The 22,955-nt window shown below is 36.3% G+C and overlaps 1 protein-coding gene across 5 annotated transcripts in view; it reads left to right on the top strand.

The window, feature by feature from the left end:
• Positions 1 to 22,955, top strand: part of Dync2h1 (dynein cytoplasmic 2 heavy chain 1) — a 277,230-nt gene that overhangs the window by 20,545 nt on the left and 233,730 nt on the right. For all 5 annotated transcript variants that reach the window (XM_045144805.1, XM_004661895.3, XM_004661894.3 and 2 more), the window contains exons 14-26: positions 1,215 to 1,367; positions 2,321 to 2,419; positions 3,711 to 3,850; positions 3,944 to 4,172; positions 6,436 to 6,563; positions 10,071 to 10,186; positions 10,899 to 11,026; positions 12,252 to 12,401; positions 13,651 to 13,856; positions 14,807 to 14,962; positions 15,058 to 15,172; positions 19,504 to 19,674; positions 21,792 to 22,174. In XM_045144805.1, the coding sequence (XP_045000740.1) occupies positions 1,215 to 1,367; positions 2,321 to 2,419; positions 3,711 to 3,850; positions 3,944 to 4,172; positions 6,436 to 6,563; positions 10,071 to 10,186; positions 10,899 to 11,026; positions 12,252 to 12,401; positions 13,651 to 13,856; positions 14,807 to 14,962; positions 15,058 to 15,172; positions 19,504 to 19,674; positions 21,792 to 22,174 (2,174 nt within the window). The remainder of the gene's footprint in view (positions 1 to 1,214; positions 1,368 to 2,320; positions 2,420 to 3,710; positions 3,851 to 3,943; positions 4,173 to 6,435; positions 6,564 to 10,070; positions 10,187 to 10,898; positions 11,027 to 12,251; positions 12,402 to 13,650; positions 13,857 to 14,806; positions 14,963 to 15,057; positions 15,173 to 19,503; positions 19,675 to 21,791; positions 22,175 to 22,955) is intronic.

Here is a 22,955-nt window from a genome sequence, read left to right as displayed (position 1 = left end):
GAAAGTTCCAAGCTTCTTTGTTACTTTCTTCTTATGTAGAAAATTTCCTTGAGCCATGTATTACAAGTAGGTATGCTAGTAGCAAATTCTTTTAGTTTTTTTTTTTTTTGAAAATGCTTTTATCTCATTTATTCCTGAAGGATATTTTCACCAGATCTAAGGTTGGTGTGGGGCATTTCTTTTCTGTGAGTACTTTCTGAGTTTGGTTTTATTTCTTATATCTCTGGCTTAGTTGAGAGCTCTGTTCTCTTCAGAGTATCTTTCTAAGAATGCGCTCTTCCTCTTTGTCTACTTTCCAGGTTTCTGCTTTTTGTCTTTAGTTATCAGAAGCTTGTGTGGCCGAGCATAAGATTCTTCTTCAGGTTTATCTTTTCAGGGATTCACTTAGATTTTTCAAAGTAGGAGTTATGTCTTTTGCTGACTTGGGGTTGTTATCACTGTGCTTCCAACCCCCTTCTTCCAGGATATCATAGCAGCTCTTTCTGTCAGAGCTCCCTGAGATCCTGCTTGCTCTTTCAGCATGTATGCTCTCTGTTACACACATTGGGTAAATTCACTTACCTATCTTCAGATTGACTGACTGTTTTTTGATATCTTGTAGTCTGCTATTGAGTTCAGCTAGGAAATTTAAAAGAATTTGGTAATTGTAGTTTTCAGTTCTATTTATTCCATTTTCTTTTATCAAAAACTATGATTTTTGGAAATTTTATTTTATTCACTAGTTTTAGAGATTTTATAATGGCTTGTTGAAGTAATTTTGTGGTGACTGCCTTAAAATCCTTGTTAGGTAATTACAGATTCATTTCATATCTGTTAGTTTTTTTTTTTTCATTCAAGTACTGATTTTGCTAGCTTTTGTTACCATGAATGCTTTCTGATTATATCCTAGTCATTTAGGTGTCATTCTATGATACTCTGGATAGTATTTAATCTTCATTTTAGAGTCATTCTACTGAGTAGTGCACAAGGGCTGGCTGGATGTGTATGTTCTGTTTTGTTGGACCCTGCAGACACAGTCCTTGTGATAGTATATGCTGCTTCACACTGCTTTCTTGAGAACAAATTATAGGGAGGAGTGTACAGACATTTATCAACTAGAAAATTTTGTATACTTTTGTTGTTGTAGGTTAGAGATAATTGAATTTAGGATGTAGAATTAATCTTTTGGGAAAGGAAATATATGTAAATACTAGATGTCATTTATTATATCACAGAATTCAAAAGCTGGAAGTGGAGGGAAGTCACATATTACTTGGGATAATCCTAAAGAGTTAGAAGGCTATATCCAAAAACTCCAACGTGCTGCTGAGCAACTTGCCACTGAAAATAGAAAACTGAGAAAATGGCACACTACCTTTTGTGAAAAGGTATGTTTTATTTACAAAATTTAGCAAACTTTGGGCTGAGAAGATGGCTCTTAGGTTAAAGGCACTTAATTTGAAAGCATAATGGTTTTAATAAGAAGTTCACATTTACCCTTTCTTCAGCTTCCTCTAGTGCTACCAGCAAAGCTGTCTGTCAAAACCACAAAATTGACTGGTATTTGAGTTTTTTTTTTTTTAAAAAAAACCTTTTATTTTATTTATTTATTTGAGAGAGAGAAAGAGAGAGAGAGAGGAAGGCACAGAGAGGGAGAGAATGGGAGCACCAGGGCCTCCAGTCACTGCAAACGAACTCCAGATGCATGCACCCCCTTGTGCATCTGGCTTATGTGGGTCCTGGGGAACTGAGTTCCTTTGGATTTGCAGGCAAATGCTTTAACCACTAAGCCATCTCTTTAGCTGGAGACTTGCAAGTTTTCAACCTTTTTTTTTTTTTTTTTATCTAGGATGTAATCCAAGTTTTACTTTGTATTCACTTGTTAAGTGTCTGTAGTCTTCTTCTCTTTGTTTCTTTTAAGTGTAATACTTTTTTTTTTTTAAAGGGAATGTCTTTTACTTATTTATTTATTTTATTTATTTGAGAGTGACAGACACAGAGAGAAAGACAGATAGAGGGAGAGAGAATGGGCGCGCCTCTGCAAACGAACTCCAGACACGTGCGCCCCCTTGTGCATCTGGCTACCATGGGACCTGGGGAACCGAGCCTCTAACCGGGTCCTTAGGCTTCAAAGGCAAGCGCTTAACTGCTAAGCCATCTCTCCAGCCCAAGCGGAATACTTTTGATTGAGTACTAGTCAGGTATTTTGTGGAGTGCCCCTCAGTCTGGGCTTATATGCTGTTTTTCTCCTGGGATGTTGGCAAGAATGCTATAGTAGCTTGAGTGGTACTTAGTCATGTGATGCAGTGCTTTGAGGCCATTGCTCTGTAATTTGTGCTAGGTGGTGACTCTCATGAACATTGATCTACTTCGGCAGCAACAGCGTTGGAAAGATGGGTTACAAGAACTGAGAACGGGCTTGGCGAATGTGGCGGCCCAGGTAGGGTGTGTTCCACTTCCACACAGTGTCTTCCAGAACATAATGAATGACTTGATAGGAAATTCATGAAGCCTAAATTTATTTCCTAATAAACTCTTAGTAAAGTTGGAGTTCTTTGAACCATTTATAAAGACTGTAAATCAACAGTAAAAAGTTGGATTTCTGTCTGGTTTTTGGAATGCTATGTCTTTCAATTTAGCCTATAGCTTTTCTTACTTGGAGTTTAAATATTTATCATTTGTTAAGTAACTAATGTTAGGTTATAGAAAAGTGTAGAATACAAAGCTAACTTTAGTCAGAAGTACAGTGATTGAAATCACTGTCAGAATTTTCCCCCTTCTTGGGGTAAAATTGCATTTTTTTTTCTTAAGGCAGGGTCTCACTCTAGCTCAGGCTAACCTGGAATTCACTATGTAGCCTCAGTGTGGCCTCAAACTCAAGGCAATCCTCCTACCTCTGCTTCCTGAGTGCTGGAATTAAAGGTGTGCGCCACCATGTCTGGCTTAAAATTGCATAGAAAATAATGTTTTCAGAGGTAGTAGCACATATTCTCCTCCACAGTCGGTGATCATGGCATCTTGGTGGCATATCAGTTATTTGTTTTTTTAGTTTTCAGTTTTTCAGGAAAACTCCAAAAGTGCTAAAAATGATATAGTTTCCAGGAAAGAAAAATAAGTAAGCTATGCTAAGCATTCTGTAGTGTAAGTTTCCCATGCTTGTAGATATTCTGTGGATTATTTGGCAGCAGGAAAGGAGAAGGGTGATACTTTGGGAGAATTGACAAAATAAACCATGATGTTACTACATTATAAAAGAAGGTTCAAATGTAAATTCTATTTAATATCAGTATGATTATTAAAAATTTGACTTTTTCTATACTATTTATAAGTGTGAGATTAGTTATGTATTTGATATTGTATAAACCTTCTTACTGAAAACAGCAATTGTGAGCTACATGTTTTAATGTATTTAAAAGGATTTTTTGCAGATAAGTTACCTTATATAGCATGGAAGTATTAAATGAAAGTTCCACTGCCTATATTTTAAAAGTATTTATTTGAGAGAGAAAGGGAGAGAGAGAAGGGAGAGAATGAATATAAATATGGGCATGCTAGGGCCTCCAGCTACTGCAAACAGATACATATAGCACCCTGTGTGTCTGGCTTTACTTGGGTACCAGGGACTTGAACTTGGGTCCTTAGGCTTCATAGGCAAGTAACCTTAATCACTAAGCCATCTCTTCAGCCCACCACCTAATTTTTAAATAAAGACTATGAATGTGACATACTAGGGATTCCAAGCCAGTGACATGCACGCATGGAGACAGCACTGGAACCATCAGCTGTATAAGGCTCTGGAGCATCAGTATCAGATGGGCCTGGAGGCACTCAATGAGAACCTGCCTGAAATCAACATAGACTTGACTTACAAGTAAGGAGCTTTTGAACCTGATAATTTTCCAGTGATTTGTATTTTAAGTTAAATGAAGAGTTGTATAAAGTTAAATTCATATTTTATTTTTAGACAAGGACGGTTACAATTCAGACCTCCATTTGAAGAAATCCGTGCCAAGTATTATCGAGAAATGAAGAGGTTCATTGGCATACCAAATCAGTTTAAAGGTGTGGGGGAAGCAGGAGATGAATCTATTTTTTCTGTTATGATTGATAGAAACGCAAGTGGATTTCTGACCATTTATAGCAAAGCAGAAGATCTGTTTAGAAGATTGTCAGCTGTTTTACACCAACATGAGGTATACAGCAGTAATTTCCTACCCTTTATCATACATTTCACTTGATTTGTTAAATTAATATTATCCTACAATTTGGTAGTTAAGCATAGTTTCCATAAAATTAAAATATGGCAGACCATAGAGCCAGATTTATAAATTATTAAAAAAATTAAAATTAATTTTTTTAAATTTAAAAATTAAAATATTTAATTTAAAAATTTAAAAATTTTAAAATAATTTATATATTTAAACATAGGTCTATGTACAGTTATATTAAAGTCTCTTGTTGCTAGAAGCCAATGCCAGACAGTATGTGGGTGTTGGGGAGTCAGCAGGCTTTCTAAACAATGCCTTTAACTGTGGAGCCATCTCCCTAGCCTTATAGATTCATGTTTTTGTTTTAAAAAACATTGATTAGAGAGAGAGAGAGAGAGAGAGAGAGGGAGGGAGGGAGGAGACAGAGACAGAGAGAGAAAGGAAGAAAGGAAGGAAGAAAGAAAAAGTAAGTATGTATGTGCCAGGACCTCCTGTCACTGCAAACAAACTCCAGACAGATGTGTCATTTTGTGCATCTGGCTTTATATGGGTACTGGGGAGGTGCACCCAGGCTGCCAGGCTTTCTAAGCAATTCCTTTAACCACTGAGCATTCTCTTTCTCTGTACCCAAGATTATTATATAGTTTAGATTTATGCTGCAAATGAAAAACAGTGATGGTGATATTTTTTGTTTTTATTTTATGAAGATTGAGAAACTAGCTTTTTCTTTGTTTTTAATTTTTTTTTGTTATTTTTATTTATTTGGGAGTGACAGAGAGAGAGAGAGAGAGAGAGAGAGAGAGAGAGAGAGAAGCGGGGGGAGAGGGAGAGAGAGAATGAATGAATGGCCATGCCAGGGCCTCCAGCCACTGCAAACGAACTCCAGATGCATGCGCCCCTTGTGCATCTGGCTAACGTGGGTCCTGGGGAATCAAGTCTTGAACCGGGGTCCTTAGGCTTCACAGGCAAGTGCTTAACCGCTTAGCCATCTCTCTAGCCCCTAGTATTTTCTTTTAAATTGCTTTGTCAGTGTGGGAGTGTGACATAGCACTTGTGGCAATTTTGACTTTTCTAAAGAAAATGTGTTTTGAAAGAAAATGCTCAAATGCTCATGAAATTATCATGATTTAACAATGTGCCTATAACTGTTTATTGATAAAAATCTGTTAGGCAATTTTATCTTTGTGGGAATGTGGCTTGCACAAATGTCCATGCCATAGCTATCATCAGGTATGATATCTGTGGATGATTAAACTCTAATTAGGACATGACATTTTAGCATGCTACTTATTTATGATAAGTACATCATACCAACTCTATTACTTATTTTACTTGTTACCTCCTAAAGGTCCCACAACTTACCCAAACAATATGACAAGCTGGAGACCGAATGCTTAAACACATGAGACAATGGAGGACATTTCACGTCCAAACCATACCACCAACCAACTCCAAATATAAACCTTTGCCTCACTGCCTTTTTGTGTTAATCCCAAATCATGTGTCTCGAGATTGGTTGAGTTCCTTAACTGCCATTACAGTGCTTTTGTACTTCAGATTTTTACATGGTTGTGTAAACCTGCCTACTTCTACATTTGTAGCAACAAGCCTTACATCTAATCTGAGAAGGGAATTCAACAAAAGGTTTTTTTTTTTTTTTAAATCTCCTTTGAAATGTTTATGGTTAATATGTTTTCATATTAAATTTAGTGGGGTTTTTTTTTTTTTTTGAGATTGATTTTTGCTATGTAGCCCAGACTATCTTTTAAAACTGACTATGTAGCCCAAGTTGGAGCTCACTTGCTTCAGCCCTCCCAGTGCTGAAAATACAGGCATACAGATGTGCACCACCATTCCAGTTTAAGTCTTTTCTTTTTTCTTTTCTTTATTTATTTGAAAGCAAAGGGGGGGGTGGGAAGGAGGGAGAGACAGAGTGAGTTTGTGTATGGGTACACTAGGGCCTCCTGCTGCTGCAAATGAACTCCAGGTGCATCCGCCAATTTGTGCATCTGTCTTACGTGTGTACTGGAGAATCAAATCCAGGTTATTAGGCTTTGCAGGCAAGTGTCATAACCACTGAGTGATTGCCCTAACTCAAATATTTCTATTTTTTATTTATTCTATTAGCTGATATTTTTTGAACACCCCATATGCTTTTCATTTTGTTGGTCCTAATAAGTAGATTCTAATCCTTTAAATATCAGTTTATTTCTTCTGTTTCTTTAATATGTCTTCATTCTTTAACTAGGAATGGATTGTGATTGGACAAGTTGACATGGAAGCCCTGGTGGAAAAGCATCTTTTTACTGTACATGACTGGGAGAAAAATTTTAAAGCCCTGAAAATAAAAGGGAAAGAAGTAGAACGCCTTCCAAGGTATTGTGGGTTAATGAGGTCCTTATGTAGCCTAATAGTTTTTGATATGCATGGTAAAGGTATTCTGTACTTAGTGCTGTTAAAATTCTATTAGGATCTTTCTTCAGCTGTGACATTAGAAGTGCCATCAGTGTAGGACATTGTAGGGCATGAAGGAAATTTCCTTCTTAGAAATTGAGATCCTGTTGAGCAGAATGACTGAGAGGAAAAGGCTTGTAGTGAGCTTTGGGATGGGGAGCTTATATTTGTATGCATCAGTTCCATCAAATGTTGTCTGATCCTGCTGGTGAGTGCCTGTTAGAAAATATAAAGTAAGCTAAGCTTACCTCTGTTGTTAGGCTGCTCTGTTACATTTGACATTGGCCAGGGAGGCATACAACATATTGCTGCATCTAGGTATTGCTGTCAATGTGGATATAGGCCTCTAAAGGGCATTTTATTACTCCTAGGGACTCTAATCCTCTGGGTATCTGAAATTCTTATCACTGGAAGTGCTCTTCACAATAAATTCCATGAAAGAAGTTGTATCTTAGTGAATGAATTACTATAAAAGACAATATCCCTTTTTACTAATTCACTCATTTATTTTAATAAATATTATATTTGGTGACATTGTATACCACACAAAATGTTGTGTCCTAAAAGTATCAGGATGAAGAAGAGAGAACCTGAGCTTAAATTGCTTTTATTCTGGCAGTACTTTCAGACAAGCATATTTAATGAATTAGTCAAGTACACTGAGGGCTTAATGAGTAGATCCTGCTTTGGTAGTCATTTAAATTATGGACCTCAATCTCTTCAACTTTAAAAATACCTGCAGCAAAAAATATGTTTTTGAGAATTAATTGAGTTATTTGCATACATATTTCTAGTATAGGATGTACTTGTAGTAATTGTTAGTAGTTATTAATTGTTATTAATACCAGACAGTATATTCTACATTAGCAATTGAAACAAATATGTGAAGTATGTGAAGTCAGAGGATGCTGATATCTACCCATTTTGAACAAGATTAGGGGAGCTTTGTCAGGATCCTAATATAACAACTGAACAATGATTTAGATAGTAGAGACTAGAATGGAGGGTTAGAGAAGGTTTGATTTAACTAATTTACTTACTCTTGAGATTTTAATTCAGGGCCTTACAAATGGTAGGCAAATGCTTTTACCACTGAGCTACATGCCCAGCTCTTTTTGTTTTATTATTATTTTTTTAAATTTTGAGATAGTTCTCCCTAAATTACATGGGCTAGTCTGGAACTTGTTATACTCCTGCCTCACCTCAGAACTAGCTGGGATTATAAGTATGTTCCACCAACCCCAGTTAGTTAATGTTTTATTAGGGGCTAGAGGGAGATAACTTTTGAAAGTTTACAAACAGGAATATATTAGTCTCAGAGTTATTTGAATGTTGAGTCATGAAATAATAAGTTGTATGGTAGAGTGAAGGGAAACTGCAGGTGTGGATAGGCTAGTCTGTCAGCTGTCTAGCAGGCCAGTAATAAGTGAGTTTAGTTGATGAGTTAATATTGGATATTAAAAAAAATTGAATATTGAACTCAAAACATGTGGGTATTTTTCTTTTTTTTGTTTTCTTTCTTTCTTTCTTTCTTTCTTTCTTTCTTTCTTTCTTTCTTTCTTTCTTTCTTTCTTTCTTTCTTTCTTTCTTTCTTCCCTCCCTCCCTCCCTCCCTCCCTCCCTCCCTCCCTTCCTCCTTCCTTCTCTACTTCCTGCCTTCCCTCCCTCCCTTTCCCTCTCTCCCTCCCTTTCTCTCTTTCTTTCTTGATGGAATCTTGCTATGTAGACAAGGCTGGTTTCAAATTGTTCAAATTCAGGGTTCTCCTACCAAGGCTGAGATTACTGGTGTAAACTACCATGCCTGGTTGACAGGCAGTATTATTAGAAATTAAGAGGTCATTTTCTTTTTTGTTTTCCAGACTGACTGGAACTCATTCTGTAGTCCCAGGCTGGCCTTGAATAATGATCCTCCTACCTCTGCCTCCCAAGTGCTAGGATTAAAGGCGTCCACCACCATGCCCATTGAGTGGTCATTTTTATTGTAGGAAGATGAGGGATGGGGAATACAGAGGATACAAATGACTTGAGGCTCTCAGCTTGGATGGTTGTAGTCCCATTAGTGTTAGTTTGAGCTGAGGGTGGCCCAGTATGTACAATGTTTGCTGCTCAAGCTTGAAGACCTTAGTATGGGTTCACAGCACCCGCATAGTGCCAGGCATGGTGGGTGCACCTAAAATCCCTGTGGGGAGAAGTGGACAGGGAATCTTTGGGGCATACTTTCTAGCTATTCTAGCAGAGTTGGTGAGTTCTAGGTTCTACAAGAGACTCTGTCCCAAAGTATAGGATGGAGAATAATTTCTGGCCTATACATGCACACATGGGCATTCACACACATACAAACACACATACACACATGGATCACACCACATACCTGCACATGCAAAACAAAGCAAAGCAAAGCCCAGCCCAGCCCAGCCCAGCCCAGCCCAGCCCAACCCAACCCAACCCAACCCAACCCAAGGAAACAAACAGATAACCCACATTACGGCTGAGAGAGAGCTTAGAGGTTAAGGCATTTGCCTGCAAAGCCAAAGGACTTTGGTTTGATTTCCTAGGACCCATGTAAGCCAGATGCACAAGGTGGTACATGTGTCTGGAGGGTTTTTTTTTTGCAGTAGCTGAAGTCCCTGGTGCACCCATTCTCTCTCTCTCCCTCTCTTTGTCTGCCTCTTTCTCTCACATGCTCTCTCAAATAAGTAAATGAATAAAATTAAAAAATAAAAAAAAACCCTTCATTAGTTTGAAGGAAGGAGTAATGCTTTTATAGCGCTTGCCTATGGGGTTTCCCTTCCCCAAGGTCCTAACTTTGATCCCTGCTTTTCCTCATCTTGAGTGTGATTCTGCTCCTTGACTGCTCAAGAACTTCTGAGGTAGACACTTTTCTTGGTTATCCTTCCTTGTGAAAGTTAAAACAAAAAGAGCATGCCTGTCCCATATCTCATTTATATCATTTATAAATTTTTTAAATCTGCAGTGGTCCCTGAACTATGTAGGTTGTGATAGAGATATCTTACTTAGTGCTGAACACTCTGCTGTCACTTGTCAGCATTGTGGTATGTTTAGAGTCACCCAGTGGTCACTACCATCTGAAAAGAGAAGCCAAAAGTGAGAACAGAATTAATACATGGACAGAAACAAAAGTATTTACAAGGCGGTTTGCTGGGCATCATATATGAATTACAAATCATTTTTTGATATTTTTTGCTAACAAATTAATATTCATTCATCTCAGATACTAGACTTATACTTGGACATAGCAAACACACCAATATTTATTTTATCGGTACTTTTGAAAAGGATACTGTTAGACTATGTTTCATATAGTGTAGTGCAGAAATCATTTTTGAGTAAACATCTTTGTAGTATGTTACAAGAATGTGTTTCTTTTACACATTTTTTTTATGTCCAATATGTCCATTGGTATCTTTAGTGCTGTCAAAGTGGATTGTTTAAATATCAACTGTAGCCCTGTGAAGACTGTGATTGATGATCTCATCCAGAAGTTATTTGATGTGCTTGTTCTCTCTTTGAAGAAGTCCATCCAGGGTAAAGACATGTCTTAACTTTTACTTTATTTTGTACTTAGATAGTTATAACATAGAAATTTCAATTGAAAATCAAAATTGTTTCTAGTTATTAGAAAAGATTACTAAGAACTAATACATTTATATTTTTTTCCCTCAAGAATTCTGAGGCAACATTTGGGAGGTAGCTCATTTGGTAAAGTTAATGCTTTGCAAGCAAGAGGACCTGAGTTTGATCTTCTTGTAAAAATGCTGGGCCTGGTGGCATTTGCCTGTAATCGTGGTGCTGGGGAGAGACAGAAGAATCTCTATAGCTTGCTAGCCAGCTAATCCAGCCTGCCTGGTTAGCTTCAGGCCAGTGAGAGACTATCTCAGAAAAATTGGATGGCATAGTTGAGGAACACCATGTGGAATTGTCCTTGGGCCTGCACCCATGCATATATCTTCATATGCACATACATTCAGACCCAAGTGCACCCACATATGAACATGCATGCCCATATCCCACGCATACATATAAAAATGTTTTAAGGACAACTTTAAGCAAAGTATCATGGGAAGAGATTTGTTTTTATCTGCATTTCAAACTTTTGAAGTATGAAAACAAATGATAATTTAGGACTTAATGTATTTTATGAAATGATTACTTCTAATACTCACTTGATTAAGCAATTATGTGACAATATGTTTTTTCATAATAATAATGTGTTTTATATTTTAATGCTAATATTCAGCTCATATACATGAAATTGATACATTTGTTACTGAGGCCATGAAAGTCTTAACAGTTATACCCCAGTCCGTGGAAGAAATAGGTGATGCAAATTTACAGTATAGCAAGCTGCAGGAACGGAAGCCTGAGGTGAGAATTGCAAAGAAATGTAATTATTATTAATCCTGTTTTTTGTACTAGACATGTTTAAGTTAGGTATCTTTATTTGGACATATCAAATCTCAACATTATGAAGAAGTCCATACAATTGTGTGGAATCAGTCAGCCCATGATTGGACTTTTGATGCAATGGTGAGTTATAAGGCAGTAACATTCATGCCATGCATTATTTTCAGAGGTATTTACAGTCTATATTATGGCTATTAGAATGAGATTAGCCTAAGTGGTTCATGCTGTGATCTTGAGAATTGTAATTTTAGTATGCTAAAGTATGAAGTTAGAGTTGAATTATGCACAATTACAGTGGAAGTGAAATAGTGGTGAGGACCCATGAGAATACTATCCAGTAGGCTGGAGCCCAGAATAAGCAAGGTTGATGTTTTAGAAACATGTCAGGGATGATTTGATTTCTGTTTGGAGCAAGTAGGGAAAATCAAATCAGTGCATTAACTTTTAGATATCCCTACTATGTGACACACCTGCTACTTTGTGCATCTGGCTCTAGGTGGTTACTGGGGAATCAAACTTGGGCTGGAAGGCTTTGCAGGTAAGCACCTTTAACTGCTCAGCCATCTTCCCAGCCTAAGAGCTACCTTTTCCCCAATTATGTTATTGGCACGTTTGCCCAAAATTTGGTATTGTACCTACATGGGTTAATTTCTGGATCCTATACTCTATTTTACTTGTGTGTGTGTGTGTTTTGTAGCATTGTCATGTTGCTTTTGTTACTGTGGCTGTCTGGTATCATTTGAGGTCAGGTAGTATGATACTTCTGGCATTGCTCTTTGTGCTAAGAATAGCTCTGGCTATTCTGGATCTTTATAGTACTTGCATATGAACTCTAGGATTGTTTCTTTTTAGTTTTGTGGAAAAAAATGTTATTAGATTTTTGGTGGGGATTGTCTTGAATCTGTAGGTAGCAATTTTCAATGTATAAATGCTTCTAATCCATGAGCAAGCAATATCTTTTTTCCTTATACTCAGTTTCTTCTTCCTCTCTTTTAAAGTTTTCATAGTTAAATCCCTTTTAATTTTTGATGGTGAAGCACCTTTGTTGAGCTTGTTGTAAGCATTAAAAAGTTTATACTTAGAAATTAAATAGTTTTAAAGTCAAATTAATATATTTTAAAAAAATTATGGAAAAGAAAATGAAATCTTGAGCAATTTGATAATTTGTCACTTTCTTATCCTTTAGATTTTGCCTTTATTTCAAGAAGCTGAAGATAAAAACAAACTTTTGCGCACTGTAGCAGGCGGAGGTTTAGAAACAATTTATAATCTGAAAGCCAAGTGGGATAAATTTGAGTTAATGATGGAGAGCCACCAACTTATGATTAAAGATCAGGTAAGGGGGACTGGCAATATGGCTTAGACACTGGTGGCCCAGATTTGATTCCCCAGTACTCTCATAAAGCCAGACTCACAAATGGCACATGTGTCTGGAATTAGCATGTAGTGGCAGGAGGTCCAGTTATGCTCATGCTTTCTCTCTGTATGTTTTCCTCTCTCAGATAAATAGGTAAAATTTAAAAAATCAGATAAAAATCTTTTATCTATTTTATTAAAATGAAAACAATTTTTCCCTTAAAAGTTTGCCAAGTTTATTTCATTACAGTCCATTTTATGAGTTAATATTTCTATTGAAATTGATTTCTCTCAATATTTTAAGCTATATAAGAGGTTGTTTCACATGATTTCCACTTCTTGCCTTATTAAGAAGAAAAACAGTACCTTTGAAACATGATCTTATATTTAATCTTAGTAAGAATTCTTCTCTCTGAGATGTGTTAATTTCTGAAATTCATGTTTTATTAAGATATCAATTTGATTCTTCTGATGGAGCCTTCTCATAAATTATAGTGTAAGCTTCTCTTTAGTTAAATCATGAGCTGAAATTATGCCTCCCTGCCCTATAATTTTGTCTGAGGCCCATGTCATTTTTCAGTGTATTTTCCTACCTTTTCTAGGGCATAATCTATTTTTCTTTTTTGAGGTAGGTTCTCACTCTAGCCCAGGCTGACCTGGAATTTACTATGTACTCTCATGGTGGCCTTGAACTCACAGTGATCCTTCTACCTCTGCCTTCCAAGTTCTGGGATTAAAAGTGTGAGCCACCACACCCGGCTAATCCAAAATTATTTACCACCATATTCACTGGCTACTTAAGAGAGAAGGGAAAGGGGAAAAGTTGGATGGATACCACCAGTCTTGTAAGGTGTAATGTCGAGGTTGCACAGATCTCTTTTTCTCCTATCATGTGCTGAAGTTAGACTTGTAGCATATGTCTGTGTGGGAGGTGCACGTATGAACTCAGAACAATTTGTGTTAGGCATCATCCTTGGTAGTAGTTGTATTGGGTGCAGTTAATGGAAGATGATAATTGAATTGAGGATTATTTATTATTGGGTAATTATGTTCTAATTTTAGTTTATTGAATGATGTTTTTTACACCTTCAGTTAATAAGATTAACGCAATCTTGTAAAAAATTCCTGTTGATATTTTTCTCCTTTAAACTGATAATACTGGAAACAAAAATATGAAATAAAATGAGATTTTACTTTGTGCTAAATTATTAAACTCTGTTGCTTTATAGATTGAAGTGATGAAAGGAAACGTCAAGTCGCGTCTCCAGATGTATTTTCAAGAACTGGAAAAATTTAAAGCTCGTTGGGACCAACTGAAACCCGGTGATGATGTAATTGAAGCTGGGCAGCATAATACTCTTGATAAAAGTGCAAAGTCAATAAAGGAGAAAAAAATTGAGTTTGATGATCTGGAAGTCATAAGAAAAAAGCTGGTGTAGGTTATGGTCTTTTATTTAAAATTGATAATTTTGAAAAACACATTTTGTTTTATATAAGGTAGCAATTTATTGTACCTTCTGTCTTGATGCTTTTTCTCAAAAACTTTAGAATTTTTCTTTTCAAGGTATGGTCTTGTTCTAGTCCAGGCTGACCTGGAATTTACTATGTAGTCTCATGGTGGCCTCCAACTCATGACAGTCCTCATACCTGTGCCTCCCAAGATTAAAGGCATGCCCCACAATTCCCAGCCATAAAAATTATTAAGATAAAGTAAACTTCAGAAAAATTATTGAGATTAAACTTGCTTGTAAGTTAAATTAAGAGGTTGAAATTATTGTTTTCTGTTCTTCTGTTTAAATGTAGAATTTAAAAAAAATACTGGAAAATACTTTTTAATTTCACTTTCAAAAATAAATCTAGTGAAATAAGTAATAAAATAAAACATCAAAGAAAAATTGACTTGCTGGCTTATCCTATATCTTCCAAATATATTAGATTTGAGCATTATTTTTAGGTTTTTCCATTTATGTAAATGCATCAAGATAACTGCTTATAGATGAGTGGAGATTTTGGTACAATACTTATTAAATGGCATTATACTGATAAGACTAATAATATTTTATATTGAACTAAGAAATCCTATTACTCAAAATAGTCTAAACATGTATAAAATCATATTTATGTGTTATATATAATATATTGCTGTATATTATGTTGTATATAATATATACACATACATATATATATATAAAATATTCTTATGAGTATTATCATCTCTGTATTGATGCCTTTGGAAAAAAATGTACATTCCTTAAGTAAAATTATCCCATAAAGGAGCCAGTCTCCCATTGTATATCTCAACTAACATACAGCATTCAGTTAAGTGGCTTAATTCTTATAGGCAATCTTTTTGTAAATTTATTATTTCATTACTTATTTTTGCAGTGATGATTGCCATCACTTTGGGCTAGAAGAGCCCAACTTCTCTCTGGCATATAGCATCTCTAAGGACATTGAGAGCTGCGCACAAATGTGGTCCCTTTATGAAGAGTTTCAGCAAGGACTTCAGGAAATGACCACTGAAGATTGGATTACTTTTCGGTTTGGTTTGATGCTAAGACAATATTTCTATTCCTATCATCTGGTAGTTTTTGTGGGGAGTACAAATTTCAGGATGTGTTCTTGTTATTTCATAGGAGTAAGACCTATGTATTTGAGGAATTTTTGATGAGCTGGCATGAAAGGTTAAGGAAAATTGAAGAACATTCAGTTATGACAGTAAAATTACAATCAGAAGTTGACAGATATAAAGTAAGATTCTTGTATTTACTTTTCTAATTTACAATGATGTTTTGAGATTTATCTTTTCATTAGTAGTATCTAAGCCTAATTTTGTTTTTATATTTTCAGTGAAATTATTCCATTACATGAAAAATGGAAAACAACATAAATTATTGAAATTATAAATAATTTGCTAATTGAAAAGATGTCCCAACTATGAAGCTAAATTTAAATTTTTTCTTTTTGGTCCTGGGGACTGAAGTCAGCCATACAAGTGCTGTACCAACATAGTTATATACTCAGTGGAACTTAGCATTAAAGTGTTTATGTATCCTAAATAAGGTGGCTTATATCCTAACATGAAAATAGAAATATGCTATCATATTTTAGGCTCTTAAAGATCTTTATTTAACTTCCAGTACTAGAAATAGAACTTCATAATAAACAGATTTTTACGTCAATGAATATCTAGTTTTGCATATTAATATGCTGAATTATCCCTTCTATAGATAACAAATAAATTCTATATTCTATTATTCTTTAGGAAGACATGGAAAGAAAATGATACTTTAAGAGCAGTCATGTTTTTTTCATGATCCTCATGTTATCTGAGGGCACTATATACTTTGATACTTATGAATATATAAATCAAGTATTAGGTACAAGACAGATTACAAAAATAGTTTTAAATATTGCTGTAAAACTTAAAGGTCAATATTAATTTCACTACTGGGATATCATACTTTTTTTCTTCACTGGCATCTACATTTTTTTTGTCCAAGGTCAACTTACTGAATAGTAAGTTGCTTAAAACTATAAGGAGTGCATTCATGTGTATAAGGGTGGTTGTATATGTGCGGATATCCACGTGTGTGCATGTGGAGGACAGAAACCCTTTTCTTTTGATTTAATTATAGATGCTCATATAAAAATGTAAAAATGTATAGTATCAATAATTCCTGATGTTAAATTTGAACATTTGGTTATGATTATGTTTGATAGTTTTATAACCTTATATAAAGTTATTTTTCCTTGTAATACTTATATCTTATGTAGTGATACTTTAAGATTATCCTGACACTATAATTCTTTGCCTTTAGTAGGTAATGTTTATTCCATTAACAAGTCAATTATTACCATAAAAAATCCATACACACCTATATCATAAAATTTGAAAATCAGAATCATCATCTTTCTATTTTTCCAGAGACAATGGTGTGTTTTCCTACTTGCTTTTTGAAGCAGTTCCCAGCTTTTTCATGTTTAGTAAAGTTACTAGCAAGAGCAAGCATTGTGTTGGCTGACTCACTGCAGTGACTGTAATGAAGGAGTCACCTGTTCAACTTTTTTTTTAACATGGTGTAAGCCAGTGAGTAAATCAATCACTTACAGCCTTAGAAATATATTTGGCTATGGCTCTACATTTTTTTTTTTTTTTTTTTTGGTTGTTGTTTTTGAGGTAGGGCTACACTTTAGCTTAGGCTGTCTTGGAATTCACTCTATAATCTCATGGTGACCTCTAACACATGGCAATCCTACTACCTTTGCCTCCCGAGTGCTGGGATTAAAGGTGTGCACCAACAAGCCTGGCTTGGCTCTACTTAAAAAAAAATTATTTATTTATTAATTTATAAGCAGAGAGAGGTAGAAGAGAAACACATAGAAAACGGGCACACTAGGGCCTTTAGCCACTGCAAATGAACTCCAGATACATGTGCCCCTTGTACATCAGGCTTATGTGGGTCCTGGGAAATTGAACTTCCAGGAAGCAGGATGCCTGGGAGAACATTAGAAAATCAACTGCAAAAACAGCTGCTCCATTTTGCTAAAAGGTTATCTAAATGTTGTTTCCTTTTCCAAAGCAAGAACCTTCTCTGTGCATTTGTGAGTGTGAAAGGGGTAATTCCACAGGCTGGGATATTCTCCAGCTTCTTCAGCACAGCCTGTACCACTTCAAACACCTAGTCTGGGTATGAAGCCAAAAACTAGGCCCCAGATGTCATAGGATCTACAGACATCTTGGCTTTACTTTGCTGTTTGCAGTTAGGAAGAATCTTGTTTAAGGGGTCTCTTGTTTATTGCTGTTTATGCCAGGCCAGCTGGTCTGTGGGTTTCTGTGGAATCTCTTGTCCCCACTCTCATCTTGGCAGAGAAGGGCTAGGATTTCAGATGCTCATGCTACTACCTCCTACTTACATGGTGCCTGGGGATCTGAACTCAGGTATTCAGGCTTAAGTTGCCAGCGCTTTACCCTCTGAACCATCCACTGAGCCCCAGTGCTATATAATCAGGGTGATGCTGGGAATGATACAGTAGACCACACAGTGTCTTCCCTGTGTCATTTGTGTGTATGTATGTATGTATCATGCATTGCTACCTTCATTTCCCTTTATACTGAGGGCCCTCCTCAGTGGGATTGCTGCTGTTCACCATAAGTTGTGGGTTATGAGTTAGTTGTAGGAGCAGCAGTGGTCATTGGGGTGGGTGCCCCTGGGTTATTCCCTCTCACTCTGTGACTCTTACAATCTTTCTTTGCCCTCTTCAACAGAATTCCATGAGCCTTGGTAGATGTGTTTTAAGTCTACTTTAGTGTTGAGCTGTTAGCTCCTTTGGTACATTTTGAGAATCCTCAGTGTCTGTCTCCATGACCCTGGTTCAGGTTGCCCGACTCACAGTGGAAGCAGTGTTTTTGCTTATCTCACCAATTCCTCTGAAGTTTCACTTGGGCCCTAGGTGGTGTGTGAGGGGTGGTTCATTTCTTGACAGGTGGTCAGCTGTCTTTTTTTGTATGGTTGACAGATTTTGGTTTCAGTTATCACTGCCTCCTGAGAAAGAAAGGCCAGTTATTTAATGGAGAATAAGGTCAGCATAGGTTAAAGGGGACAAACATTGTTAATTTAGAGAAATTCTGATGGTTGTAGCCTCAGTTTTGGCAAAAGACTAGTGGGAACTTCTTGCTAGAGACTGTCATCTTGGTCTTCATAGGAATCTGACTTGGTTCCCAGTTAGTTCCTTTCCACTGAACAGATATCTTATCCAGTCACAGAGCCATTGATTACCTACCTGTGCTGGATGCCACTATTGCACAGGTATACATTTTGTCAGGCTGGTTGCTTTCATATAGCAGTAGCCCCTGCTTGCTCAGAATGTCGTTGGGCATTTTCCTCCAGAAGCTCATGTAGTACTTTCCAGTACTATATGGGGTAACCATCTTGGAAGTAGCTTCTTTCCAGATTCTAGTGAGATCTCTCCATGTTCTGTGTTGGTAGCATATGGTGTCTTCAGCAATAGGGTCTTACCTTTTACCTCAGGTAAGAAAATGTTTTGACAGAAGCCTGTCTTGTTTTGTGGACTTCATATGTCTCTCCAGTCAACAGCTCAATGTGGGTTGTAACTAGTTTCTGGTACAAGGAGTTACAAAGCAGAGCCAAATGTTTCAGTGTTAGGCTTCAGCCCACCCTCCCAGGGCCCTTCTTACCAGATAATTCCCCTATACTCCTATTGAGGGTTAAATCTTTTTGTCGCTATCTAGGAGGTTTCTGTGGTACCAGTTCATTTTTGGATTTAGTTTTGTGTATCGCCCCATCCCCTCCCATTCCTCTCTCCGCAGATCCTTCCATCCCTCTTATCTGTCTCTCAAGTTGCTTGTCAGGTATGCCTGCAACCCAGGGTGCTCTGATTTACACAGATGAGGGAGAATATGTGCCATTTGTCTTTCTGTGCTTGTGTGAGTTTGCTTAGTATCTGTTCAAAGTCCATCCATTGTCCTACAAATTCCATTATATTTTTTTTCCTTACTGCTGAGTAGAATTCTATTGTGCAAATGTACTACATTATTGATTAGTCAAACAGTGGGCACCTGGGTAGATTCTAGTATATTAAACTACAAAGGACATGGTTTTTATTATATTTTAATTTTTTATTATTAAGTAGAAACGTTTTATGGACACATCATATAATGGAACCATCATTTCCCTCCTCCCTGCCCCCACTCGACTGAGGGCCCTCCTTACTGTTGGGATTGCTGGTATTCACCATGGAGTTGTGGGTTATGAGTTGTGAGAGCAGCAGTCAGTCATTGGTGTGTGTGGGGTGGGGCAATGTCTGTAGATAGTCCCTCCCGCACTGTGGCTGTTATATTCTTTGTGTTTTCTTCCACAAAATTCTGTGAAGGGTATTTTGCATGTGTATAAATCAATGTTTAATAAAAACTTTTACATATGATTCTGTTTATACATGTGATTTCAAGATTATTAAACAATCTAAAAGAGTAAACTTAGGAGCTAACATGAAAGTGAATAATAATTTGTATTTTGTAATATATGAGCATGTATGTATGCATACTTACTTCTCTTTCACAGACTGTGATTCCTGTATTGAAATATGTGAGAGGGGAGCATCTTTCTCCAGATCACTGGCTTGACCTATTTCGTCTGCTTGGCCTTCCTAGAGGGACTAGTCTAGAGAAATTAATGTTTGGGGATCTCCTTAGAGTATCAGATACAATAGTAGCCAAAGCTTCAGACCTTAAGGTAAGGCATTTTTTACAAATAGTACTGTGACCTTTATTGATATATAAGTACTCTTTAAATAAAATTGCAAGCGGGGTATTTTTCTTTCTGTAAAATGGTAACAATGCTCTATTATATGTTCATTAGTAATCCATTTAAATCTAGCATTATAGATGGAATTACAGAAGTAACTATGTAAGCTTCTTCTTAAAAGGAGAATAAATGTACAAAAAATCTTTCCTTTAAGAATGGTATCAACTATAGTAAATGATATAAATCATTTTACATAAAATACATTTAAAATAATTTGATGTGTTAGGAATAGAAACTAGAGGACACACATATCTGGAGAGCCACACCTGTTAGCAGTTTATTAATCAAGTTTAGAAGAGATCTTCTGTAAAAAAGAAACTTTCCACAACTCTGTTATGAAAAGCAGCCTTGGTATGTTATATCTGGCCACTAATCGTAAAATAGGATTATTTTCTTTCCTTTACCTTCCCTTCCCCTTTCTGTTATTCTTTCTCCCCTTTCCTTCCACCTCATCCCATTCCTTTCTTTCTTTGATGGTGGGATTGAATCTAGGACTTAAGTTATGCTGAAAATGAGTTCTAACCACCGAACTCTACTACAGACCCTAGAAATCATTCTATTTAAAATTTAAAAAAAATAATTAGCAAGGTTTTAGGTATTATTTTGGCATTTTAAAACACAATTAATTCTCTCTCCACTGCCCCCCCCCCATTTTCTCCTGTATGCTCCTAGTTTTCTTTCTGCTTTCATATTACATGTGTCCTTTAACTTTACCTAACTTACAAGCTTTCTTCTATGCTCTCCTGGTCTAAAATAGAAGGATGCTTTTTAAAGCTTTCATTTTTAAATTTTTTTTTTTTTTTTTACTTATTTACATGAGAAACAGAGAAGTGGGGATAGGCATGCCAGGGCTTCCAGCTGCTACAGATGAACTCCAGATACATGTGCCACCTTGTGTATGTGGTTTACATGGGCCCTAGAGAATCGAACCTGGATCTTTAGGCTTCGTAGGCAAGTGCCTTAACTGCTAAGTCATCTCTCCATCCCTCACTTACAATTTTTATACATGTACATGATGCTTTTGATCATCATGTCTCATTACTTTCATTTTTCTCTCTTTCCCTTGCCTCTTCTTAATCCTTTTTTCTTTCCAACTCATTATAACTATTGCTTATTCTGCTTTGATCTTCTTCTTCTTTGTCCGCCTCCATCTTCCATGATGGATTGTTGAAGGGCTCAATATTGTGCAGGTGACAACAGCTTTGTGAGGTCATGAATGAAATGACCACTTCTTGTTCAGAATAAAATAGGAGGATGCCACATTGTTTTATTTCTTTACAAAAATGTAGACTTTTATGTGTCAGTAATCCTAGATCATTTTGATAGCCTCAGAAATTATAAAGCATAGTTACTGTAGAAAATAACTCTAGTTTATTGTTAATCACTTCAGATGCTTAAGGATTTATAAGAGTACTGTAATACTTGTATAAAATCTTGGCCTTTTGGTCTGTAAAACTTTTAATAAACCAGTGTAGTTTTGTCTTATTGTGATGGGTGCTTGAATTTCCTGTTGTTTTTTAAATAATATTTTGTATTTTTATTTATTTGTCAGAAAGAGAGAGCCATTTTTATTTTCTGTAAGTGAAAAGCATAAGGAAGAAATTTGTGTATATTTTGATCATATGAACAGGAATACTTAATATGACAATAGGCTGTTTTTTTTTTTTTCCAAGGTAGGGTTTCATTCTAACATAGGCTGACCTAGAACTCACTGTGTAGTCTCAGGGTGGCCTCTAACTCTCAGCAGTCCCCCTACCTTTGATTCCTGATTGCTGGTATTAAAAGTGTGCACCACCATGCCCAGCTGACAGTTTTTTTTTTATAGTGCATGTAAAATAGATCAGCACAATTTCTTTCCTCATGGAAAAAAGTCAGTTAAAGCTGTATTTCTTATAAAATGTGACTCTCTATGTGTGTGTATGTGTTTGTGTGTGTGTGTAATATATTACAAGTATGTGCCACCATGCCTAGCTCAAGTATATTTCTTATAGTTTATTTGTGAGATGATTGTGAACTAATAAGTATGGATCTTTTGTGTTAAATAGGATTTAAATAGTCGGGCACAAGGTGAAGTTACCATCAGAGAAGCTTTACGTGAACTTGATCTTTGGGGAGTTGGATCAGTTTTCTCATTGATTGATTATGAAGACAGCCAAAACCGAACTATCAAGCTCATTAAAGATTGGAAAGATATAGTGAATCAGGTTGGAGATAATAGATGCCTTCTTCAATCCTTAAAAGATTCTCCCTATTATAAAGGATTTGAAGATAAAGTATCAATTTGGGAGAAAAAGCTTGCCCAATTAGATGAGTATCTGCAGAATTTAAATCATATTCAGAGAAAGTGGGTGTATTTGGAACCCATTTTTGGCCGTGGAGCATTGCCAAAAGAACAGACACGCTTCAATAAAGTTGATGAAGATTTTAGGTTGGTACTACTATATAATATATGGACACAGTTGACAATGTTTTACCTGTGTTGTGTAGTGCTTAATACAGGCAAATTAATTAGTTTTCCATGATTGGTTTCCTTTGTGTATTCAGTCAACTTTCCCATAGATCCTTCTGCAGTGCTTTTTTGTTGTTGTATTTTCCTTTTCAAGGCATTTACTTCAACATTTTTATGTGGTCTCTGTCTTTAACAGTATCACATACTCACACATACATGCACCCATATAATGTTACTACTTGCCATTCCTATTTGTATATTTATTTTGATTCTGGGTCCTAGGCATGCTGCATGCTGAACACATCTCTGTCACTGAACAACACCCTTCCTCTGAGGCCCTGCTTTCCTGCTTTAAGTTCAGTGAGCACTGTATCATGCCTTGTTTTATATTATCACTGATTAGTATTTCATGGAGTTGAGCTTATGAGAGACTGTCCTCTCTTGTTCTGCTCATATTTCTGGTTCAAATTCTAGTTTCTACTCATGTGACCTATGTGAATTTTATACACAAAAAATCTCCAGGCTTTAGCCCTCATTTTTTTCTATACTTTCTTCTGTGGTCAGTCAATTCTGTTCCATTTTCTGAGATCTTCTCACTTATATATGCAGCCCATAATTCTTTCCTTTGCTTCTATCTATTAAAATCCCCAATCACCAGTCAAAACTGAAGTATTCAGTTCACTCCAATCCTTTTCCACAGCTCTGATTTCTGTCTTAGTGAGTGCTGTGGACTAGTTGCTGACTGTAGCACATGGTGGGT

The sequence above is a fragment of the Jaculus jaculus genome, chromosome 3, assembly GCF_020740685.1.
Source record: "Jaculus jaculus isolate mJacJac1 chromosome 3, mJacJac1.mat.Y.cur, whole genome shotgun sequence".
Classification (NCBI taxonomy): domain Eukaryota; kingdom Metazoa; phylum Chordata; class Mammalia; order Rodentia; family Dipodidae; genus Jaculus; species Jaculus jaculus.
Note: the sequence above shows the minus strand (reverse complement) of the source record. Positions and strands in the feature narration are given on the sequence as shown.